Genomic DNA, 22455 nt, shown 5'->3' with positions numbered 1-22455 from the left:
CTCTGTAATTAGAGCGCCGCACGCAGGGGCAGGGGCGACCCCTGACCCTGCGGGCCGGGGGGGGGAGGGAGCTGGTGCTGGTCCGGCTGCCCGGCCTGGGGCCGCGTGAGGGTGTGGGGTCACTGCCCGAGAGAAACGCAGAGGGAGCTGTTCCATCGCGAGCTGGTGTCAGTCACGTCCTCACACATCACCCGGCCTGCGAGGCGCTGCCCTGGGGTCCCCCACGGCCCCCGCCGAGCTCAGCACCGTGATGGAGGGGGCTCTCCGTCTCGTGGAAGAAGCTTCGCAGCTGGGAGGAAGGTTCGAGGAGTGGGGGGGGGGGTGAGATAAATCAACAGAGCCAGCCGCACAAGTCTTGGAGGTCTCCTTAAAAGGGGGATCCCCAGCCCCAGTCCAGCGTCGTTTTGGTTTTCTGCTAGGTGTCCTTTTAAATTGTCAATTTCTGAATTCTGGGAACAGCTCATCGGCTGAATCCAGGTTCGATTAACTCATTAATAGATCATATGGAACAAAGCTCAAGATTATCCTTCCCCCCTCCAGGACCAGGGGTCCCTTCACTGAAACGTTTCTCAAACTGGTTTTCCTCATCTATAGAGACCTGTAGCTGGTGATTGAGGGTGGTCTCTAAGACCAGGAGCAGGGCTGGAGACCCCTGATTTAGGGTGTCTTATAAGATGAGCTAGACTGGGGCTCCCCCAGACCAGGGTTGATGACCTCTGATTGAGGGTGCCCTATGAAACTAATTGGACTGGGGCTCCCCGGGACCAGGGCTGGAGACCCCCTGATTAAGGTAGACCTCGATATCCTGTTGAGCTGGGAAACCCCAAGGGTTTGAGCTAGGAATCCCTGCGCCCCACTTCAGCCTCAAGTACAGGGGTATCCGAACATGGTCCTGGTCAACACGCCAAGTACATTGAGCTACGTCACCATTAAATCGCCTGTTCCTAAGGACTGTGGCTTTTATGAGATCATCCATCTGTCAATGGAGCTATTTTTTAAACTTCTCTTAACTGAACACTGCGTTTAGCAAAAGGTGGAAGTGTTCCTCTGGGGGCTCCAGCGTTTTCGTCTCTCCTCTCGCGCTCGGGCTCCGGCAGGGCCGGGAGTGGCGCTGGGTCATCGCTCCTCCGGTTCTGTCCGCTGTCCAGCTCCGCGGCCGGCTGGAGCCCGATCCGCGACGGAGCCGAGAGGGGTCAGGGCTCTCGAGCGAACAGAACTCCCCTCGCCACTTCCTCTGCGGAACAGGTCCGCCATCTTTCAGAAGGGCCTTTCTTTTTACAGCCTGTTCCTCAAAACATTTCCTCCGCGGACGCAAGGGTTAACCTGTTACTCGCCGGATCACAAGCGTTGTCGTCCCGCAGTGAATTCAATACTGAGAGATAATTCACTGGAATGGATGAACTCATTCAGGACCTCAATAGCAATATCTCAGTCACGGAAGGAGAGCTCGAAGACAGCCCCAGCAGACTAACAAGCCAGCCTTTTATGAGATGGTTTTATCCAGATGTCCTGTGTGACGCTGTTTTCTTCGCGCAGATTCTGAAGATAAAAAGTCCAGCCCCCCCCCCACACCCCCACCAAACTCCTATGAGGTTGAAAGGCTGAGAGTGCGTGTATCTGCGCTGTAGACTTTCATAACCCTCAGCGCCGGGCTTCAACTCGGAGGGACTCGCACTCATCCGGCATGGCTCTCGGGCACGCGGTTTGTTTGCTGTTAGATAATCCGACTCCGCCCCCCGCGCCCTCCGATTGGCTCAGCCCCGCCAAGGGGAGGGGGGCCCACGCCCGCCAATCGCGGGAGGGGGACATTACATATTCAGGAGAACACGAAATCCCGCGTCTCCCATTGGCCGAAACCTCTGATTCTGATAATTAGGGGGGCGTGGCGGAGGGCGAGTCCAGTTAAGTAACTTTTCAACTGTGGTTTTTTTTTTCCTACCCACCCGTCCCACTGACGTTGAGGCGGTCTTGTGCGCTGTCCTTCTGCCCAAGAGTCGCACAGCGCCTCTGAAGTGCTCTGCAGACTTTGTTTTTAGATGTTTCAAACTTAAAGAGCTCATAGTTTGTTCGTTTTTTTTCCATAGAAGTAAACTTTTTTTTTGGGGGAAAGTCTTCAGCCATGTCGACCGCCGGTGAGATCACCATGGGAGTTTCCAGCGACATCCCCGAAGTTCTGAAAGCCTTGCTGGAATACCCCTTCTCCCTACCCGCAGCCGACGGCGAGGGTGAGTACTGTTTCTCCTGAGCTCGGGATACTCGGGGGTGTGCGGGACTGTCACTGTCGGGCGCTGTGGCCTGGATGTCGAGGTCAGAGTTCACTGGGTCACGGGGTGAGAGGGGTCTTCCCGAGACCCCGGCGGTTCCGGGGAGGACGGGTCGGGTCGGGTCGGGTCGCTTGCTGCCGTGTTTACCGAGTGCGCGGTCCGGCGGGGACACGGTTGGTCTCTGAAAGTAAGGACAAGTGAAAGGGAGGAGAGGTCTGTCCGGGTCCGACTCCCCCCAGCCTCCTGCGACAGCCTGCGCCCGGCGTCTTGCTCTCCGCTGACTGTGCACGCGTCTTCTAAGGGCAAAAAAACAAGCGACATGTTGTTTTTTTTTATTTATTTTGTCGGAGAAACATAGGGCAAGAGCGTCATTTCCCGCCTGTCCGTGGAGTTGGCAGCTCATTTCGCGGTAGCGAGTGCGGAGACGCCGGCAGCTCTCGGACACGCGGGCGCGCTCCCTCCCCCCCCCACACGTGCACGCGCGCCGGTGCGTGCGAAGCAGGACTGCTGATTCACGGCGCCCCGGTCAGCTGACTGCAGCCGCTCGCACGCACCGGGGCACCAGGCCAGACAGACCCCCCCCCTTTTTTATTAAAAAACAAACAAACTTTTTTTTTATTTACACGTATAAAGAATTGACGCATACAAATACAGCCAGTGGAGCAGAAACAGGTACAAGAGGAAAAAAAACGCCAACAGATAGACAATTAAACCGCCGGAGGTCATGAAGTAAATGATGACATTTACCCAGAATGACTAATAAATGTACTATAAATAAATGCTCTTTTTCTCAAGTTTTCTATTAAACAGTACAATAAAATATCAAAATCCTTAGATCTAAAAAAGCACCTTTAACTGCATGTAATTCTGTCCAAAACAACTTCACAAACCTGCACCTCACAAATAACTGCGCCCGAGACTCCCTTTCAGCCCGACAAAAAAACGCACAGATCACCCTGCTCGTGCTTTCATTTAGAGAGCGCTCATTTAACTGGGCGTCACACCTCCAGCCCCTCCGGGGCTCGGCCGCAGGGGCTGGTCTGCAGAAGGCGTGTTTGTGAGCATGCCTGCACAGGCACAGTTATGGGCAAGCGTCAGTGTGGAACGAGCTGCCCAGCCCTGTTGTCGAAGCCGATTAGATACCCTGGCTTCTCTCGGGACTCAGCTGGATGAGCTCCTCCAGTCAGGACAGGATGTTTTGCTGTACACAGAAAGGGGTGGGGGTGGGGAACAAGCTGCCCAGCCCTGTTTTTGAAGCGGATACCCCGGCTTCTCTCCAGACACAGCTGGAGGAGCTCCTCCAGTCAGGACAGGAGGTTTCCCTGCACACAGAGGGTGGTGGGGGTGTGGAACAAACTGCCCAGCCATGCTGTTGAAGCCGGTTCCCTGGTTTCTTTTCAAAACGCAGCTGGAGGAGCTCCTCCAGTCAGGACAGGAGGTGCTTCTTTACACGGAGGGTGGCGGGGGCGGGGAACAAGCTGGCAGCTACAGTACCGACATATAAAAACCGAGAACAGGAATAGCGTCTTTACAGGAATAGCTGCCCGCCCATCATCTGCAAACTCCCCTGCTCTCGTGTGCGAGCCCTCCACCACGCCAGAGTGTCTTCCTGCTGGCCAGGAGCTGTGGAGGTGTCCAGACTCCGCCCTCGGGTCGGGTCTTGACTGGAGCGCTGACCCAGGGGTGTTGGTGTGGAGATTCCTCCTCGGCCGCGGCCGGTCAGCTGGGAAGATCCCGGCTCCCGGAGGGGGCGCCCGCCGCTTCCCTGTCTCGGCCTAGTTCCTCCCAGCGGGGGTCCCCAGGGAACACGGGGGGTCTCGTCCCCCGGCCCGCTGCCACCCCCCGGCGCCTGGGTGAACCGCAGCGGCCCGCGGGCTGGTGGGACAGTGTTTCTAGCTGCGGCCCCTGAGACGTCACAGCCCACGTACCCGACAACCACGTGCCTTCGTGGGCGGTGACCGCTGCGAGGAGGGGCAGCGACAGGAATTATAAATATTTAAATATGTATGTATATCAGCTCGGTTTAAGCGGTTAAGTGTCGCAAGCGCCGTGGCCGTGGCGGGGGGGGGGAAACGTCACGGGCCCGCACGTGAGGGGCTCCCGGGCATACCAGCGGCCGGCACGTGTCGCCCCTCCCCTTCCGGCGCTCCGGCGCTCGCCATTGGCGGGGCGGGCGGCACGAGCCCGGCCACCTGAGCGCCTGGAGCCCCCCCCCCCCCCCCAAGTAAGACACGAGTTCGAGTTCGAGTGCAAAGATTGGTGCCGTTTGTAACGGCTGCTGTACGCCCGGGGTGGCTTGTTCTCTCAGCCTACAGGCCGGTGACCACGACAGTCAATAGGAACAGTACGCGAGCAGTGCAGAAAGACAGTAACGTCCCGTATTCAACACGATACGATCCCCATTACCTGTACAGCGCTGTGAGTGGAGTGTCCGGCAAAGCTATATAGGTGTAAAGAGTTATTCATAATGAAACTCAATCCCTGTGCATTACTGTGGGAAGGGTATATTAACTAGGAAATGGAGTATAATGTGTTCGTTCTTTTTTAAAAAAACCACAAGCGCTGGTCTGAGCTCTTGCCTAAACAGGGTATCATTTTCGTGCAAAACAACCGAGAATCCGCCTCCGGCCAATCAGATCCCAGGGAGTGACGTCACGAACACGCCCACCCACCCCGTTCCCGGATATGACCGCGGCACATGAATATTTATGCAGGCAGCCAATCCGCTGCGAGCGGGGCTCGCTCATGAATATTAAGCAGCCTCCTCAATCCGGGGAACGAGGTCAAGCGGCTGGTGCGGTGTTGTTGTTTTGGCGAAGTATCCCACCCCCCCCCCCCCCCCCCCCCCCCTCCCCTCTCCGGTTGAGCGGGCGAGGGTTCGTCCGAGCCGATGCCGAAGCACAGCCAGACTCGGCTCCCAGGCGCCCCTTCTCCCGCGTCCGTGGCGACTGAGAGAGCGGCGATGCCGGGCGGCGGCTCCATCCCCGTGGTGCTGAAGAAGCTGATGGAGAGCCCGCCGCCGAACCTTCTGGAACGGAGCAGCGGCGGTAAGGGCGCGAGGCCGCTCGCTCGCTCGCTCGCCCGCCCGCCCGCCCGCCCGCGCGGGGGGGGGGGACCCCGAGACGGCCGAGTCCGCTCGCGCGCAGCCGGCGGGCCCGAGCGAGGGCGATCGCGATGGTGATGATGATGATGATGATAATAAAATAAAAACGCTTCTGCCTGTTGTCCTGGAAAAAAAGGACGAAGTTTTATTTCGTCAACCTGTAGCTGTTGAGTTAATTTCGTTTTGTTCTGTTTTGTTTTTGTTTTTGTTTTGTTTTTTTTTATCGTGGTCGTAATCGGGCCGAGTCCTAAGCGAATTACATGACGAGTCCGGTCCCCCGGGCTGGGGGGGGAGGTGGTCGGTACAGCGAATAAACTGTTCAAATCCGGTGCGAATCCCTCTTGAAATCGCGGCGTTAGTATATATATTTAAAAAAAAAGCCCATGAACGCACACATTGGCGATACCGGGGCTGGAGGGGAGCGGGGGCTCCTGTTTACTGCCCTGTGCGCGCTCCCGGCGTGTGTGTGCGCGCATGTCTGCGGGGGGGTCGAGACCTGAAATCGCCCCCCCCCCCCCCCCCGGAGCCCGCTTGTGCGCTTCAACTCGGTCGGGTCGTGACCCAGAAAAATAAACCATACACTTTCATAGAGCGCCTTTAAAGTAAAAAAAGAAAAACACAGTTCCAAGGGTAGACCATTACAGATTAAGTTGGGCATCAGGCAAGCGGGCTGTTAGAAATGGGAATATGGAGGATATCCAGACACTGACGACTGAAGTCCTTCTTCACAAGAAGGGTGTGAGTCTGGATTTGAATGCGCTTGGTGGGGGGGGGGGTGACTCCCCGATATCCCAGAGCTCTGGGGCGCAGCAGGAGAAGACCCCGTCACCCCTGGGGTGCGGAGACACGTGTCGGAGTGTGGGTTTTAGAGCCCAGAGACCCGGGAGGGTGGCGTTTGTATCGGGTCTCACTCCTGGTTGGCCTGGCTTGATTGAATTCATTCTTGATCAATAACGGGAATATAGGATGTGGTCCCTTTCCCCCAAGAAAATCAGAAGACGGCATGCACACGCACACCTCGTTAAGGAATTAGGTTTTTCGGCTCTGCGTTTGTCAGAGTCCCAAAACCTATAACCTGTAACTCTGGATAGTCACGCCTGGCGTCTTCGGGTTTTTGGTCTAACCTGAGTTGGCAGTTAAAAAAAATTAGTTAGAATCAGTTGACACACAATAAGGGAATGTGTTTTGCAAGGTTTTTGGAATTTGATTATGTAACTGATGACCTTTAATGAATGTACTGGAGTGTCCAGTCAGTGTGTCTGTATGACCCCTCTCTCTCTCAGTGCAGTGTTAATGTACTGGAGTGTCCAGTCAGTGTGTGTGTATGAACCCCTCTCTCTCAGTGCAGTGTTAATGTACTGGAGTGTCCAGTCAGTGTGTGTGTATGAACCCCTCTCTCTCTCAGTGCAGTGTTCATGTACTGGAGTGTCCAGTCAGTGTGTCTGTATGAACCGCTCTCTCTCTCAGTGCAGTGTTAATGTACTGGAGTGTCCAGTTGGTCAGTGTGTCCCTCTTGTCCCCCTCAGAGAAGGACAAAGACAAGCTCTGCGGGGACGATGACGGTGACGGAGTGGGGGTCAGCGCTGCCGCCGGGGGGGTCTCGGCGTCCCTCATGCCGGCCATCTGGGACAAGACGATCCCGTACGACGGGGAGACCTTCCACCTGGAGTACATGGACCTGGACGAGTTCCTGCTGGAGAACGGCATCCCTGCCTCGCTGGAGGAGGAGCTGCAGCGCTCGCTGGCCAAGGCCGGGGGGGACGAGGAGGAGGAGGAGGAGGAGGGGGTGGAGGACGGGAAGAAGAAGGTGGGGTCTCGGGGTTCTCCAGCCCCGGCCCCGGCCGTGTCCACGGTCACCCTGCTGCCCGCCGCCGAGCTGGAGCACAGCTGCGAGGAGCTGGTCACTACAGGCACGCCCGCGCCGGCGGACTCCCAGGAGGACCCAGGTGAGGGGCGGTCCGAGGTCACCTGCTGTCGCCACCCCTGTGGGCGTTTTGTCTAGTGGTAGACGCGTTGCCCCACCTGGTGGCTTCCCGAGAGCCGCTAGAAAGCTGCTCGCCGACGCGGCCTCGTCCGTGCAAACTACACTTCCCATAAGCCCACTCACCCGGCGACTTCCTGCAGGGCTCCTGCGTCGCAATTCGCTGAGCTGTCTGTCAGTCGGGACGTCACTCTGGTCCCGCCCAGCCCCTGCTGGTCTTGCCAGCAGGAATAGAGTGTCAAGAGTTGGAGCCAAGCAAGAGGCACGAGGCAGGGTACACCCAGGACGGGACGCCAGTCCATCACGGGGCGGGCAGACAGACGCAGGCACACACACCAGGGCCAGTTTTCCCAAAGGACAATTAATGTCCCAGCCTGTCTGGGGAGGACTGTGGGAAGATACAAGAACACAGGGAGAACATGCAAACTCCACACAGACCAGCACCCCAGGTCTGGAATTACACCCAGAGCCCCAGGAACTGCGAGGCGACAATGCTGCCCACCTCCCCCTCCCTCCCCAGCCCCAAACTGCTGCTTTTTTTTCCTGTTTTTCATTCTGTCCCTGTCTCCCCCCACCCCCTCCTCCGAGCAGCGGCGCCCCTCGACCCGGCGGAGCGCGAGACGCCCAGCCCCATCGACCCCGACAGCATCGAGGTGGAGGTGAACTTCCAGCCCGACCCCACGGACCTGGTGCTGTCCAGCGTGCCGGGCGGGGAGCTGTTCAACCCGCGCAAGCACCGCTTCTCCGAGGAGGAGCTGAAGCCCCAGCCCATGATCAAGAAGGCCAGGAAGGTGTTCGTCCCCGAGGAGCAGAAGGTGAGGCGGCCGGGCCGGGTTGGGTCGGGCCGAGCCCTCACGCCCGCGGAGTACCCCCCGCGGGTCCTGACGGGACGGGCAGTGGGCCCTGGACTCGGGGTGGCGGGGCGGGTCGCTAGGAATCGCATGGAAGTGCTCTTCAAGTCGAGAACAGCAGGTGGTTCTTTACACACAGGGTGGTGGGAGCATGCAACAAGCTGTGCTGTCGAAGCTGAACACCCTGGCTTCTTCTAAAAAGCTGGATCAAACCAGGGCAGGAGGTGTGTCTTTGCACAGAGGGTGGTGGGAGTGGGGGACGAGCTGCCCAGCCACGTGGCCTCCCTCAGGGGGAACGGCTGGATCCCGGGATTGAGGAACGGGTGGGATGGGGGGGAAAAGACGGATTTAATGGGTGTGTAGCAGAGGCCCCTGTGACGTTCCAGGTGTGAGAGTGTGGCCCTGCGGCTCCCAGTGTCCTTGGCTGTAGACTGAAGAGACTCAGTCCCCTCCCTCCCTCTCCCCCAGGACGAGAAGTACTGGTCGCGGCGCCGGAAGAACAACGTGGCGGCCAAGCGCTCCCGCGACGCGCGGCGCCTGAAGGAGAACCAGATCACGGTGCGCGCCGCCTTCCTGGAGAAGGAGAACGCGGCGCTGCGGGCGGAGGTGGCCGAGCTGCGCAAGGACTGCAGCCGCTGCAGGAGCGTCGTGGCCCGGTACCAGGCCAAGTACGGCCCCCTGTAAGGACCCGGCACACCGCCGCGGGGGAGGGACTGGAGCAGCGCACGCGCGCGGCTAGAGACTGACACACACACACGCAGCTCGAGACTGATAAACCCCACACACACAACTCGTGCACACGCAGACGCAACTAGAAACTGAGACACCTCACACACACAACTCGTACACTCCACACACGCGCACACACACATAGACACAGCTAGAGGCTCATACACCACATACAGCTAGAGACTAATACACCACACACACACAACTCGTACACTCCACACACACACACAGACACAGCTAGAGACTAATCACACACACACAACTCGTACACTCCACACACACACAGACAGACACAGCTAGAGACTCATACAGCACATACAGCTAGAGACTAATACACCACACACACACAGACACAGCTAGAGACTAATACACCACACACACACAACTCGTACACTCCACACACACACACACAGACACAGCTAGAGACTAATACACCACACACACAGAGGGAGAGGGTGTCCAAACTCGCCAAGGGAGCGAGAGAGACGCGCGTAGACGCAGAGCTCTGCCCGGGGCCAGCGGGTCTCGTCAGGCCGGGCGGACACAGCGGTGAGGCCCGGGGTTCGGACAGGGCGAGCTCTGCACCCCTCTGACCCCTCTGACCCTGTCTCTCTGCTCTGTTGAAGCCTCCTGCTGGACGCGGACGCAGACGCGGACGCGGAGGATCTGTAAAGGTTTATTGATTTATTGATTTATTTTCAGTGGGTGAAATAAATAAATAAATGAATAAATGAACGGACTGCGGGGGGGAACCACGCGCCTGGACAGACTCTGGGAGGAAGATGGAGGGAACAAGGAGAGAGAGAGAGAGAGACTGATTTTGTTGTTTTTAGCCGTGATGACGGCGCTGCAGGAACTTGTAAATACCCTCTCCGCCTCTGGCCCCGTGTCTTCGCACCCCAGAGAGAGAGAGCCCCTGTGTGTACAGAGATCTCCAGGGGATCACCCCCGTGTCTCCGAGGGAAGCTGTGTGTGTGTGTGTGTGTAAATATCCAGGTCTTCTCGAGCTGCTGCACGCTGGCTCCTCTCTCAGGAGGCTCAGTGTGTGGCTGTGTGTGTGAAATTTCTCCTGCTGCCTCCTAGGCAGGAGACGCCTGACCCCTCGTGTCCTGCTGAGTTGTGCTTTTCCTAAGGTGGGGTTAAAAGAGCAGGACCTTACCCGAGAGCTGCAGTCGTCTTGTGTTCCTGAAGACGTGCTTTCTCGGGATCTTCACGTGTGCTCGGCGTTAGTTTCTCTGCATCGTTTCAGAGTCGGGGGGACCCTCGCACCCTCGCACCCTCGTACCCCTCCTGCCCGTCGGCTCCTCGCTCCGACGCGCACAGACCCTTAATGAGGAGCCTGCAGTCGTGGCCAGCTCGTTAAGGGCTGTCGGGACCGGACCAGACACTGCCGTGGTGCTGATCCGCACGGCATGACTCGGGCTCTCCCAGAACCAGGCCCTTCGGGGGGTTCTGCTTGCTGTCGAGATGGCAGTCCTAGCCCGGGTTCTGGCTGGGAGGCGTGTAAGTCGTCGGCCGGGTTCCTCGGTTGGCTTCGGCCTGGTGGAAGAGAGGCAACCCCCTCAGGGAACCCACAGTGGGGTCACGGTCAACCTGGATGTTGGGGGCTTGAAGGCTAACCCCCCCCCCCCGCCTCCTGTCCTGTTGTGTCTCGTCGGTGTGAAGTTGGGGGTTGAATTGGGCCGCCCGGGCCCGGGAGAGCCCCGGTCCAGGTCCGGCGGGTCACCCCGCCATCCTGCGTTTTGTAAAAGCCCCGGAACACGAGGGGCGTTCGCGGGATAGGCCATTTGAACCGGGTCGGGGGGGGGGGTCCTTTGGTCTAGATGATCCCCAGAAATTGCCCCTCGGAGCTCATCGCCGGCTTCCCTGTTCAGAAAGAAACGAAGGGGTGACCCCCCTGAGCCCTACCGCACTGGGGCTCTCCAGGCCCTGACCAGGCCGGGCTCTCTCTCTCTGCAACGCCCCAGGACTGTCTCACGGACCCCCAGGAGCTCAAGAGGTGCACAGAACTGAACTTTCTAAAGCGCTCCTGTACAGCGTCTCGGTTCGCAATAGCTGTATAAACAGAAAAATATTGTACATTATTACTCTGCCCGTTGTAATGGTTGTGGATGTTTATGTGACGTTTTATTTTGTAATACAGAAAGGTAAGTTTTTATTGAGTTATTTTGGAGTTTTAAGGATTTATCGGCTTGAGTTTTATATGAATCTCTATTTTCTTTCCTTTGTATACTGTACACTCCCTGCAGGGGAAGAGAAGTGCGTTTTCTGTGCTCGCTGTGCTGTACAGGTTAATAAAGGCTTCGGCAGCTCGTCTCCCCCTGTCGTGCGGGTTTTTGTGTTGGAAGTGCAGAAACCGGGGTCTGTCCCCTTAAAGCGGCCGTCGAGCAGGTATTTCACTAGCGGTCTTGACACTGATTTCCTTTCTCCCTGCGCTCAGGCCAGCGACTCCTGACGGTCCGAAAAACCACCTGTAAAGGTTTTTTTTTTTAAACTCATTTAACCGCTGTAGAGCCCTCTAAGAAATGAGCCGATGTGATTGACAGCGCCTGCGTAAACGGCCGCTTGAAACGGCCAGGCTGTCCCCGTTAGGAGAGGGACGCAGTGCGGCTCCGGGGCCGCCAGGCGGCGCCCGTGCGCTTTCTTCTCGGTCTTCAGTCTGGCTTGCGTGAGGGTCTCGTTCGGTGAGCTGATGGATCATGTGCACAAGTGTGACCTGCGTGTGCGCTCCAGTACAAAGACAGAGAGCGCGGAACGGTAGCAGCACCAACAACACGTTAAATAACAGCTTAAAAACCGTCGGCGTGAGCTAGTGGTGGGGCTAGAGCTCAGTAAGGTGACAGTTTGGGGGAAGAAACGGTCTCCGAGTCTGGAGGTACGTGTCCCTGTGCTCCTGTAACGCGTCCCAGAGCGAAGGGATGGGGAAAAGTGAGGAAGCAGGATGACTGTCCTCCTCGGCGATACTCCCAGCCCTGCCGGGACAGCGAGCTGTAAATATCCAGCGCTGGTCTCGACCGGATGGGGATCCTTCGTGGCTTAATCGGACCCGTGGGGAGGAGGGTCGTGCTTGTTGACACTGCTGCCCCGCGGGGAGTCCTTCTGTGGGGAGCCTGCGTGTTGCACAGGTCCTCCCAGTGCCCGCACTCTCCCGGAGACACGCCAGCCGGGTTTACCGGGCGTGTCTGAACCCTCCCTGTGGGCGAGCGAGAGGGAGCTACAGCGCACGCCCACCCCTCTTTACTTTCCTCTCTCTTGAGACCCTTTCTACAGCAATAACGACCGTGAGCCTAAGACAGGAAACCACATCCTCCCCCCCCCCCCAAGGGGCTAATTTGGGCCTTGCTGCCCCGCCGCCGGGGGGGGGGAGACAGAGCTCTGAAACCTGTGTGACGTCAGCGACCGAACGGGCAATCGTGACGTCAGCTTCCGGTTCGGCTCTTCGCCCCGGCTGCAGGCAGGAGGTCCCGGATGGCGGAAAACCCTGCTAAACAGGAATTTCAAACCGGTAGCCGGGACGTTAGGCGAAGGGAGAGAAGAGCGAGTGTCCCTCGCTAAGTTTCGGGGGGGGAGAGGGGAGTGGGTGAAAGTGTCCCGAGCCCCCGCACGCCCTCAGACCGGACAGTCCGAACCCCGCCGGGACACCAGCGTCCTCCGGCTCCAGTGCTCCAGTCCCCTCCCGCTTTGCAGGACGGGAGAGAGACGGGTACCGGCCAGCTGGAGGGGTTGGGCAGTGTAGGGCCCTTAATTAGAATTAATTAGAGACGCTTTCCGCTTCCCTCACGGCAGCCTGAAGTTCCCCCGACTCGCTCTTAACGCTCACAGCGGCCGTGAGAACGTGCAGCGTGCGAGAACCCGCCCGTGAAGTGGGGTTCAGCTGCATAGCGTCGCCCCTGGACGTGAGAGGGGCCGGTCTTGACCTGCGGCAGCTGGACAGAGCCCACCGTCCCCGCAGCTTGCCGGAGCCCGCTGGCCCACCCCTCTCTGCGGCGGCTGGCGGGGAGACCCGTGGGGGGGGGTCAAGCAGAGCGCCCCCCTGCAGACGCACGAGCCGGAGGTCACGCGTGTCCCGCCACGCAGGTACAAGGACGGTTCATTCACGCCCCTACCCGCCTCCATCTCCCCACTAGAGAGCGTGTTCCTGCCGTGGCGCGCCCCACGCACAGAAAAACCATAATTAAAACCCGCACCCCCCCCTCCTTCCCCAAACTCGTGCGTGAATTGCAGCGGAGCGCTAAAACAAGAATACAAATAAGACCCTCTTGCATAACAGATTAGGTCATCTTTTATTGAAGAAACTCTGTACAGGATCATACATTTTTTAACACGATTTTCTGTTTGAGCTTGCTTAGATATATATTAATCAAATTTTATTGAAAAAATAATTTGATCGCGTAAGAAAAAAATAAACATGAAAAAAACATTTCCTCGATAATAACGTACGTTAGGAAATATATACACATTTTTTATATATATATATAATATCTTACTCTTACAAACCTATTAAATCATTTTCTTTAGAAAGGAACACGAGATGAGGAAAGTGCTGTTGACACGCAGGACAAAAGGCAGCGCGATGACGTCAAGCGGAAGTCGGGTCGGCAAAGAACGTGTCCACGCGACTTCGGAACAGCCCCCCCAGAAAAAAGCACAGCGCCCTGGCCAGCTGGATCTCCCACAGCTGTTCTGAAGCACATCCTCCCCCCTTGCCAAAGCACCCCACAATCCCCGTTGCAGGGGCATGTGCAGTCCCAGCCCAGGAAGACTGACAGGTGTACCCCCAAAACACCAGCAGCTACAGCTGCTCAGCAGGCCAGTGGGTCCGGGGCAAGAGCCCAGCTGGAACCAGAACTGGGCCTGCATATACTCTCACCCCCCACACCCCCATGTGAGCAGACACCCCGAGACCTCATCAGATCCAGAGACGGAGGACCCCAAACCAGGGGGATCGGAGATCCACAACACTACACTGAGAATCACTCACAATCCATGTCCCTCAGCCCCCCAGTCCCAGAGAAACCTCAAACGCAGCCCCTCTGCACCACCAGCGAGGACCCGGAGACACGAGCCGGGCCCCTCCTTCACCCGCGCCCGCTGGTACCAGCCCCCGCTTTCCAGAACACCCCAGCGACCCGGGGGCACCGCCCTCCGAGCTCGCTCCCACTCCGGTCCCGTCCGGCCGCGCGCCCGAGCACCCCCGGCGACTCGCGCCCGTTCAACGCCAGGCCTCGAACCCGGGGGGCAGGAGGAAAATCCGAGGCAAGGGTTCGACATCGCTGTACCGCCGGGGCAAGACCAGCAGCCATCAGCACTGGCGATCCAAGACCGCCCCCGAGCCACAGCGCCGCAGGCCGGACTGGGAGCCCTCAGGCAGTAAAGCCCCGACACATGGACCAGGGCTCGGAGCCTCGGCCAACAGGACCAACAGCTTTCCGTTTCGGTGCAAACTGGACTCGCAGTAACCCTACACCTCCCACACAGCGAAACCGCAAACCAAAAAGGAGAAAAAAAAACAAACAAAAAAGCACATCAACGGTTAACAGCTCAGTTAAAAACCTCCACATTGGCTCCACGGTCCAGGAACAGAGCACAGAGAGTATGGACACGCAGGGTGGAATGGACAGACTGGACTCCATAGCAACCACAGGCTGCAATAAATACCACCCCCCCTCCTCCCCCCTCCACCTGGATCAAATTTGTCCTTCACAACAGAGGAGCGCTAATCCATTTATCACAGTCTGGTCAGGACTCGAGCGCCTCCAGCCTCCTCTCCTTCACACCCTACTGCCCCGGCTATCGCCCGCTCGGCCAAGCACAACGCCGACTGACCGCCCGACCCGTCAGCTCTCCCCGCAGGCCTCGGCCCAGCCTGACCGCACACAGGAAGCCCGAGTCCACACGCCTGGGGAGTTGGAGAGATCTCGGGCTGCCCTGCCTTGAGAAGTGAAAGGTTTCACACGCCTCTCAACAGAGGCTTGTGCACATCAACGAGGGGGGAGGAAAACAGACAAACCAACTAACCCTTCCCAGCAGTGGGGGTGTCAGAATCAGGGTGCTGCCCTCAGTCTGGTCCAGCACTGGGGGGGGCGGGGACAGAACACGCGAGGGTCTCCACTAAGCCTTCCACAGGAACCAGCAACCAAGTGCCTCAGACTGCTGGTCTGTCCAAGTGAAATCTGAGCAAATCTGGCCCACAGTCTGGAGCGGAGAGGACCGTCTCCTGACCTGGTGTTCGCCAGCGCGCTCTGGAGCGACTGCTCGTGCCTGACGGGAAAGGATTGCTTCAGCACACAGATTCAGAGCCCACTGGATACCGCCGCTGTGACTCTCAAGCGTCATCCGTTCATTTTTAAATGCAGGATGGACCGGGGGGGGGGGGGAAGGGAACACTACTGTGCAACAGGCTTCTGGGTACCCCCAAACCTCATTTAACGAACTCAGAACGTATATAAACTACGACGTGTGCAATAACGGTAATGTTAGTGATAACACTCCTCCAAGCAGTAATTCCAGTAAGAAGTTACCCCCGCCCCCCAAAAAAATAGAACTGTTTCTCACGTCTGTCACCCCACCCGCGGCCAGAGAAGGTCCATCAGTTGGCCAAGACGACGGGCTGAAACGCTTGGCTGGGGTACTGGAGGTTGTAGCCTCCCAGGCTGTCCACGTAGGCAGGCTTATCCATGTAGAGGCTACTGGAGATCCCACCGCCGCCGCCAACGAGCCCCACCCCGGAGCCTGGGGGGGGGCTGGAGAAGGGGTCAAACGAGGGGTGGGGGTGAGTGTGAGGGGGAGGGGGAGGGGGCTGGAAGGGGCTGGCATGGGATGACGGCGCGTCGGTGTCGAAATACAGCGGCCCAGGGGATCCTGGGTAGACGAACTCCTTAGCGTTGGGAGACAGCTGGCTGCTGCTGCTGCTGCCCAGGCCTCCCAGGGAGTGCAGCGAGAGGGACAGCGGCTTCTGCTTGCCCAGGAGGGAGTGGGCGACGTTCGTCGGCGAGCGCGCCATCCTCTGCGGGATCGCCCCTCCCCCCCCGCTTCCTCCTCCTCCTCCTCCTCCCCCCGTCCCCGCCAGGCCGCTCCTCTTCATCTTGGTGGAGCCGAACTTGGTGGCGGCGAAACTGGCAGTGGTGAAGGTGAGGGGCTGGGGGGCCGGGCGGGCGAGAGGGAGGGCCGGGGGCGGCAGAGGCGGGGCAGCCTGGGGGGGCAGGGCCGGGTAGGGGTGGGCCGCGCCCAGAGGCGGGGAGGACGCAGACGAAGGGGGCGTGGAGCTGGAGGAGCTGCAGGAGGAGGAGGAGGAGGAGGAGTGCGGGGCGGCCGCAGGGGCGGGGCAGAGGCCGGGAGAAGGGAAGCCGAACCCGAGGCCGGGGCAGGAGAGGGGCGAAGGCGGGGAGCTGGAGAGCCCCCCCACAGGGACGAAGACCTGAGCCTCGGGGTTGAACCCCGTGCTCCGGCCCTCCCTCTCGTCCAGCTCCGCACCCCCGCCGGCCGCCTCGTGCTGCCCCGGCTCTCCCGCCCCGCCCGGGGGGGCGCGGGGGTCCTCCAGGTACAGCACCTTGACGGCCCCCTTCTCCCCGATCTGGTAGGACACCTCGTAGGGGTCGATCCAGACGCTGAGGCCCGGCGGGACGTTGGCCCGGACCTCCTCGGTGTCCAGGCCGCTGCGGCGGGCCGCCAGCTCCACCAGCGGGTCGGGGGGCGCGCCCAGGTGCAGGCAGCGGAAGGCGGACCCCCGCAGCGGCGCCTCGGGGTACCAGTGGCCCTGGAAGCGGGCCACCAGCAGCCGCTCCAGCTCCTCCCCGAACAGGTGGGCGCGGCGGCGGGGCAGCCGGTTGTAGAGGTAGGACATGATGAAGTTCAGGGCCACCTTCACCTCCAGGTGCATGGCAGCGCCCAGCTGGGGGCCGGGGGGGCCCCGGGGGTCAGGCGGCGGCTTCAGCGGGGATCCAGGGGAGACGTCCGCGTCCGGAGAGAGAGGTGTGGCCACCGCGCCGGGGGCCGGGCATCGATCGGTCAGAACAGCCAACGCTGCAGCTGGCTCTTCCTCTCCCCCTCCTCCTCCTCTTCCTCCGACAGACCTGGGGGGCGAGCAGAACCAAGCTCAGCTCAGGGAGGCCTCCCTGACGAACAGAACGACCCCCCGGGGGGGGGGGGGGGGGGACACTCCACACGGACACTCTCGCTTTCGGAGATTGACCCCCCGAGCAAGACAGTGGGCGAGAGGGGGGCTTAAGGGGGACTGCAGGTTTTGCACAAAACAATTTTTTGCGTCTGGAAATGAGAAAACACACCGGGAAAAGAAGGGGGGGGGGGTGGCGGCACCCCGGTACAGTAAAGATGGAAGAATCGAGGCACAGGAGTGAGAGCGGGGGTCGACACCGCAGCAACAGGCAGGAGGCGAGAAGGCTGGGATACGGCTGCACAGAGGAGGATTGTGCAGAACAAACCTCTCCCCTCGTGCTAAATCATCAATACGTCTAACGGATTCAAAAACACTTGTTTTAGCTGCGTCACGCACGATACGCGTCTTTACATTGCGACAGGGTAAAAACGCGCTCGGTAATAAAATGGATGGCGTATTGTTTTGTATCGGGTGCTCCCCGCCGGCCTGACGTGGGAAACTACATTTCCCAGAATCCCCCTCCCCGCCCCCAAGATACTTCCGCCTGCGTCATCACCACGCGTACATCAGTGCGGAATCCATCTCCCAGTATAAACAACTACAAATACTAACATCCTGCTCACTGGAATGGTGCGGTAATTTATATTTATGCGGATCCTGCAATGTTTTATTCCCTAACACGAGCGTCGTGGAGGAAAGGTTTCGTGTCTCCCGCTGCTCTGGACTCGAGCCGGGTCTCGCTGCTACAGACAAGATTTCCTTTTCGGCAGTTTAGGAAAAACGTGTCATTCTAAGGTGACATTGTTGGAAAGTGCAGCCAGAAGCTCTGCAGGAAAATCGCACGTAGCTGTAATACTGGTTTATCGCCTATCTTGTTTTTCGTGCGCTCGATCCCATTTGATGTCGGGGAATATGAACTCATCGGTGTCAGTTCAGGCCGTGTTTCACCCCAGACCCAGTGCTAATGACGGAGCTCATGAGCCCTCAAACACGTACAAGTACGTTCCCGTCACAAGAACGGCAGAAATCACGATAACCTTGACGTCAAACACGAGAATAGCGGCACCCGAGACTGCAGGACAGGGCAGGACCCGGAGTGTTCACACGTCCACGTCAGCACCCACAGGGCCGGGCGTATCGATCTGCCCCCATAATCGATACGCGTACGATTATGATGCGTCTTAACCGATGACACTACCGTACCACAGTATTGCTGTGCGTTTAAAACGAGGGGGGAAGGACGCTCGATCCACGAAACCGAGTTTTAGGATAAGAAAAGCCCGGGTTCAGATTTCGGAAACACCCTCTTTTGTGCAGTTAACGCTCTTTGAAGAGAAACGCGCATGGCTCGCAAGGTTTCTTTTAAAAACAAGAAAACGTCACTCGTCCTCAAACACCGTTGCTCGGCCATTGATGTTTCCAGCACGCAGCATGCCAGTATGCCCGCAGGAGGGCACCTGTACCAGGCGGGAGAGACGCGCTGGGGCTCAGAGGGCACAGCTATACCAGCTGTCGTGTCCGACCTGCCCAGGTACCCCGGGGAGAGGGCAGTCGAGCCGGGTCGCTGGTCTGTATCGCGGTCGAAGATGGAGTCTTCTTCGGGCCCCGGTCTTTGTGGGATACGGTCCCCGATTAGAGAGCAGTCAAAGCCGACCAAAGCCGACGATTTTCTTTCCGGTCAAAGGCTTGGGGAACCCCCTCCCCAAAAAACCTCGCCTGAGCTTGGGGGAAGGGGGTTTAGAAAGCAACACACCCCAGGCATCGCCGCGGGATCTCCACCCCTCCCCTCTGTCCCGGGGTGACAGGTGCAAGCACCCCGGCTCGGAGACCACAGCCCCCACACCACAGCTTGGATAGTGGAGAGGCAGAAGCACAGGAGGTTACCCACTCCGTCTGCCGCTGGCCCAGTGGGCATCCCACTCACTGCACACACAGCCCCCCAGTATCCTTATGTAATACAGCAGGATTTAGAGATGGTTTCCCCACATATCGCCTGGGCAGCGGTCATTCACGCCAAGCCCCGCAGCCCGGAGACAACAACAAAAATATATATATATATTTAGATATGACAGCAAGAACAAAAACACTCAGGGCCTTTTCTTCAGCTCCCCCAATTGAGGCGGAGAAAAAAAACAACAGACAGCTCGCATTTACTGCTCTCTGCCCTGCTCCCTCTCCCGCGATCCGTCATCCATTTTAAACCGAGCTCTCACAAGAACACTTTGAAAGCAACAACCCGGGTGATGTCCCCCTCTTTTTAACTAAAATGGGGGACGGACAGAAAAAAAAATAAAAGGCGATCACCCCCACTCTGCCGATGCCTGTACTGCAGAAACACCTCGCCGAGCCAGGAGTCGGGGCAGCACGTCGCTGATCTATAAAAACGTATGCAAATGTCATACATATTTATATGCGGAGACGTGGATCCATCCAGTACTTACTTGGGTCAGTGCAGAGAGCGTGTCGTCTGAGACACGCAGGTGCTGGCGGATTAAAGTCCCTCGGGCTGTGTAGACATAGCTACTTAGGAGTGGTCTGCTTTGGAACTCATTGCTTACCGGGCGTATTTACAAGAGCATTACTGACATCTAGGTTTGCAAGCGCGTCTCCGCTCCGCCGGGGACAGACGCTTCCGACAGCGAGAGGAAACTTTGCTGGTCGGCAGCCCGGCGCATTTATACAAGCTGCCCGCCCCTCCTCCTCCCTCTGCGACGCGGCCTCAGCCGGGACTCCTTCCCGGTCACCCCTCTCAGTGTTTTTAACCCTTGGCGGTGGAGGTCGTAGGAGGGTGTGTTCATCCGCTGGGGGGGGGGGAGGAGGCAGGGTTCCCCTCGCACTGAGCAATATAGATCTCCAGGCTAATCTTAGTGACATTTGTAGTGGTGAGCAGAGCTGGGGCCCGGGGTTCAGTTCCTGGGGTGCTGTCTGTGTGGAGTTTGCATGTTCTCCCATTGTTCGCATGAGTTCACATGCTGGTGGGTTAACTGGCTTCAGTAAAACTGTCCCTGGTGCGAGTGTGTGGGTCTGTCAGTCTGTCCTGTGGGAGACTGGGGTCCCATCCAGGGTGTACCCCGTATTGTGCCCGTTGCTTGCTGGGATAGGCTCTGGCCCCCCCAGAACCCCATATTAGTTAGAAGGTGAGAAAATGGAGCTCCCAGTGAGAGTATTAGCAGAAGGAAGCAGCTGAAGGAGCAGGGAGCAGTAGGAGTCAATGATTCAGTCCAATGGCTGTCTTTAAGAGACCCTGCCTGGAACTGCTATTGGAGCGCCTGGGTCCCACTGTGCTTACTCACCTGTGCTAATGGCTGTGCTGTTAGTCAGAACAGGGGAACCCTAACAGGACGCCACAAGGGGCCGATCGGCCAGCCTGGCCTGTTCAGTAGTTAGTAGCAGACTCTCCCCCAGCCATTTCCTGAGAGAAGCCAGAGTACTGGCTCTATCAGCCTGGCTAGGAAGCCTGTTCCACGCTCCCACCACCCTTTGTGTAAGACAGGGCTGCCGTAGGCCAGCGGACTCCTTCAAACTGTTCACCGAGTCCCACATCATTAAGTAAGATCTTGGTTAATGATGCCTTTGGGGCCACTGGTCTGCCAGGAGAGCTCCTGTACTGGAAACGGCAAACCAGAACTCCCTGAACTCTTAGACCATAAGACAGGACACCATCGAGAGGCCTGCGTCACAGAGCTCGTCTGGTAGTTAGTACAGTAGCTAATTAATCCCAGGACCTCATCCGGCTGTGTCTGTGAGAGAAGCCAGAGTATAGGCGTCAACAGCACCTTGTTCCCCACTCCCACCACCCTCTGTGTAAAGCAGGGCCACCTGTTCTCCTTTTCCGAAGCTCTTCCACGCAGTTTGCACCCGTGTCCTCCTACTCGCCCTGCGCAGAGCAGCTGCAGCCCCGGCTGTCTCGGGGTTAGTGGGGGCTGGCGTGCGTCAGTCAACGGGGCCCCCCGCGCTGTGCCCAGCCCGTGCTCCCCGTCGATGGGAGGAGACACAGAAAACAAACCAGCCCCCAGTCTCTCTCTCTCTCTCTCCCCCCCTCTCCATCACACACAATCCCTGCAAGAGAGCCCTGCAGCTCTCGCACCCCTGCCCAGGCCTCCCGCGCAGCAGGTGTTTCCAACCCGCGCACAGCACGCTCGGCCCCTGGGGCCCCCCTGCGCGGAAAACAGCTCCTCTCCGGGAGCCCGCTGGGAAAGACGCACGGGGACTGCGAACATGAAACAGGCCCTAGTTTCTGCCGTGGCAGGATACAGCCAAAACCGAACGACGTGCTACGGCCTCGGCTAAAAATACAAGCGACTTGATAGCAACAGAGCGCCCATTGGCTGAGAAAGGGGAGAGTCCAGAAGCAGTGCAAAGGAAGAGGCAGATCCCTGACAGGAAGTGGGAACAGCTTTGCATGATGGGGGGTGTAGTCCACACTCTTTAGACAACATGCTCGGTATGTGTTTTATTCGTGCAACACTTTTACTAACTTGCACACAGGAAAGAATAACATTGTTAACATTATTCCATCATCAAAATGCTGCTTTTCCCCGGTGAGGAATACGGCAGCCTGCTGCAGTCTATCCCAGGACCAGACAGTGTAGCGGTAGCGGTAGCTCTGTGGCTAAGGATCTGCGCCTGTGCCTGGAAGGTTGCCGGTTCAAATCCTGCAGCCATCAGAGGAATCCTACTCTGTTGGGCCCCTGAGCAAGGCCCTTAACCCCAACTGCCCCAGGGGCACCTTACAATGGCTGACCCTGTGCTCTGACCCCCAGCTTCTCTCCCTGTCTGTGTGTCTGTGTCTCATGGGGTCTGCGAAAAGATGAATTCCTAATGCAAGAAATTGTATAGGGCCAATAAAGAAACATCATTACATTATCAGTGTGAGGTAGGGCTACAGCCTGGGTACATGTTGCAAGACATAAACATAAAACCACTACTAATCTTTTAACATGCTAAATAGTCCACACACAGCTGCATCTCCCTCTCACAGGGAGATCCTGGAGGGGTCAGTGTGTCTGCAGCAGGGCTGTCCAGTCGTGGTCCTGGAGGGGTCAGTCAGTGTGTCTGCAGCAGGGCTGTCCAGTCCTGGTCCTGGAGGGCTGGTCAGTGCGTCTGCAGCAGGGCCGTACAGTCCTGGTCCTGGAGGGGTCAGTCAGTGCGTCTGCAGCAGGGCTGTCCAGTCCTGGTCCTGGAAGGCTGGTCAGTGCGTCTGCAGGTTCTCTCTCTATAGCAGCAGCACCTGAAGAGCTGGGAGAAGCTGTTAAACTGGTCCAGTTAGGTCAATTATGAGCCGATTTGGCCTGTTAACAGTTGAGCTGGAATAAAACCCTGCAGACACACACCGCCCTCCAGGACCAGGACAGGGCACCCCTGGCCTTACCGCTAAACCCGCTTCGAACTAAACAGGACACTCGCGATTA

The 22455-nt window shown here is 58.2% G+C and overlaps 3 protein-coding genes across 5 annotated transcripts; 2 read left to right on the top strand and 1 right to left on the bottom strand.

Moving 5' to 3' along the window:
• The first annotated feature begins 1923 nt into the window (after positions 1-1923).
• LOC148821582 (thyrotroph embryonic factor-like) lies at positions 1924-11244 on the top strand. Of its 3 annotated transcripts, none has more exons than XM_088929943.1 (5): positions 1924-2225; positions 6894-7313; positions 7940-8163; positions 8668-8879; positions 9555-11244. In XM_088929943.1, exons 1-5 carry the CDS (start codon positions 2120-2122, stop codon positions 9598-9600), a joined length of 1008 nt encoding a protein of 335 aa, XP_088786069.1. In that variant the 5' UTR covers positions 1924-2119; the 3' UTR covers positions 9601-11244. The 3 variants fall into 3 exon arrangements, with proteins under 3 accessions (XP_088786069.1, XP_088786070.1, XP_088786068.1); XM_088929942.1 differs by lacking the exon at positions 1924-2225 and adding an exon at positions 4999-5311; XM_088929944.1 differs by lacking the exon at positions 9555-11244 and having other exon boundaries at positions 8668-8883.
• A 1640-nt stretch (positions 11245-12884) lies between these two features.
• On the top strand, positions 12885-15230 carry LOC148821581 (uncharacterized). Its single transcript, XM_088931282.1, has 2 exons — positions 12885-13005; positions 13447-15230. Exon 2 carries the CDS (start codon positions 13915-13917, stop codon positions 14863-14865), a length of 951 nt encoding a protein of 316 aa, XP_088787408.1. The 5' UTR covers positions 12885-13005; positions 13447-13914; the 3' UTR covers positions 14866-15230.
• Positions 13203-19690, bottom strand: tob2 (transducer of ERBB2, 2). The gene is made up of 2 exons (XM_088931281.1): positions 19486-19690; positions 13203-17000 (listed from the first exon to the last, which is right to left on the bottom strand). Exon 2 carries the CDS (start codon positions 16805-16807, stop codon positions 15518-15520), a length of 1290 nt encoding a protein of 429 aa, XP_088787407.1. The 5' UTR covers positions 16808-17000; positions 19486-19690; the 3' UTR covers positions 13203-15517.
• Between the last annotated feature and the right edge of the window lie 2765 nt (positions 19691-22455).

Source organism: Atractosteus spatula, chromosome 13 (genome assembly GCF_055471065.1).
Source record: "Atractosteus spatula isolate fAtrSpa1 chromosome 13, fAtrSpa1.hap1, whole genome shotgun sequence".
In the NCBI taxonomy this organism is placed as follows: domain Eukaryota; kingdom Metazoa; phylum Chordata; class Actinopteri; order Semionotiformes; family Lepisosteidae; genus Atractosteus; species Atractosteus spatula.
This window is presented reverse-complemented; position numbering and strand designations above follow the sequence as displayed.

Coding starts and splice junctions, on each gene's coding strand:
- tob2 (XM_088931281.1), bottom strand. CDS start 16,807: ATGCACCTGGAGGTGAAGGTGGCCCTGAACTTCATCATGTCCTACCTC.
- LOC148821582 (XM_088929942.1), top strand. CDS start 5,155: ATGCCGAAGCACAGCCAGACTCGGCTCCCAGGCGCCCCTTCTCCCGCG. Junction 7,314..7,939: donor GGACTCCCAGGAGGACCCAG/GTGAGGGGCGGT, acceptor TCCTCCGAGCAG/CGGCGCCCCTCGACCCGGCG. Junction 8,164..8,667: donor TCGTCCCCGAGGAGCAGAAG/GTGAGGCGGCCG, acceptor CCTCTCCCCCAG/GACGAGAAGTACTGGTCGCG.
- LOC148821581 (XM_088931282.1), top strand. CDS start 13,915: ATGTCCCTCAGCCCCCCAGTCCCAGAGAAACCTCAAACGCAGCCCCTC.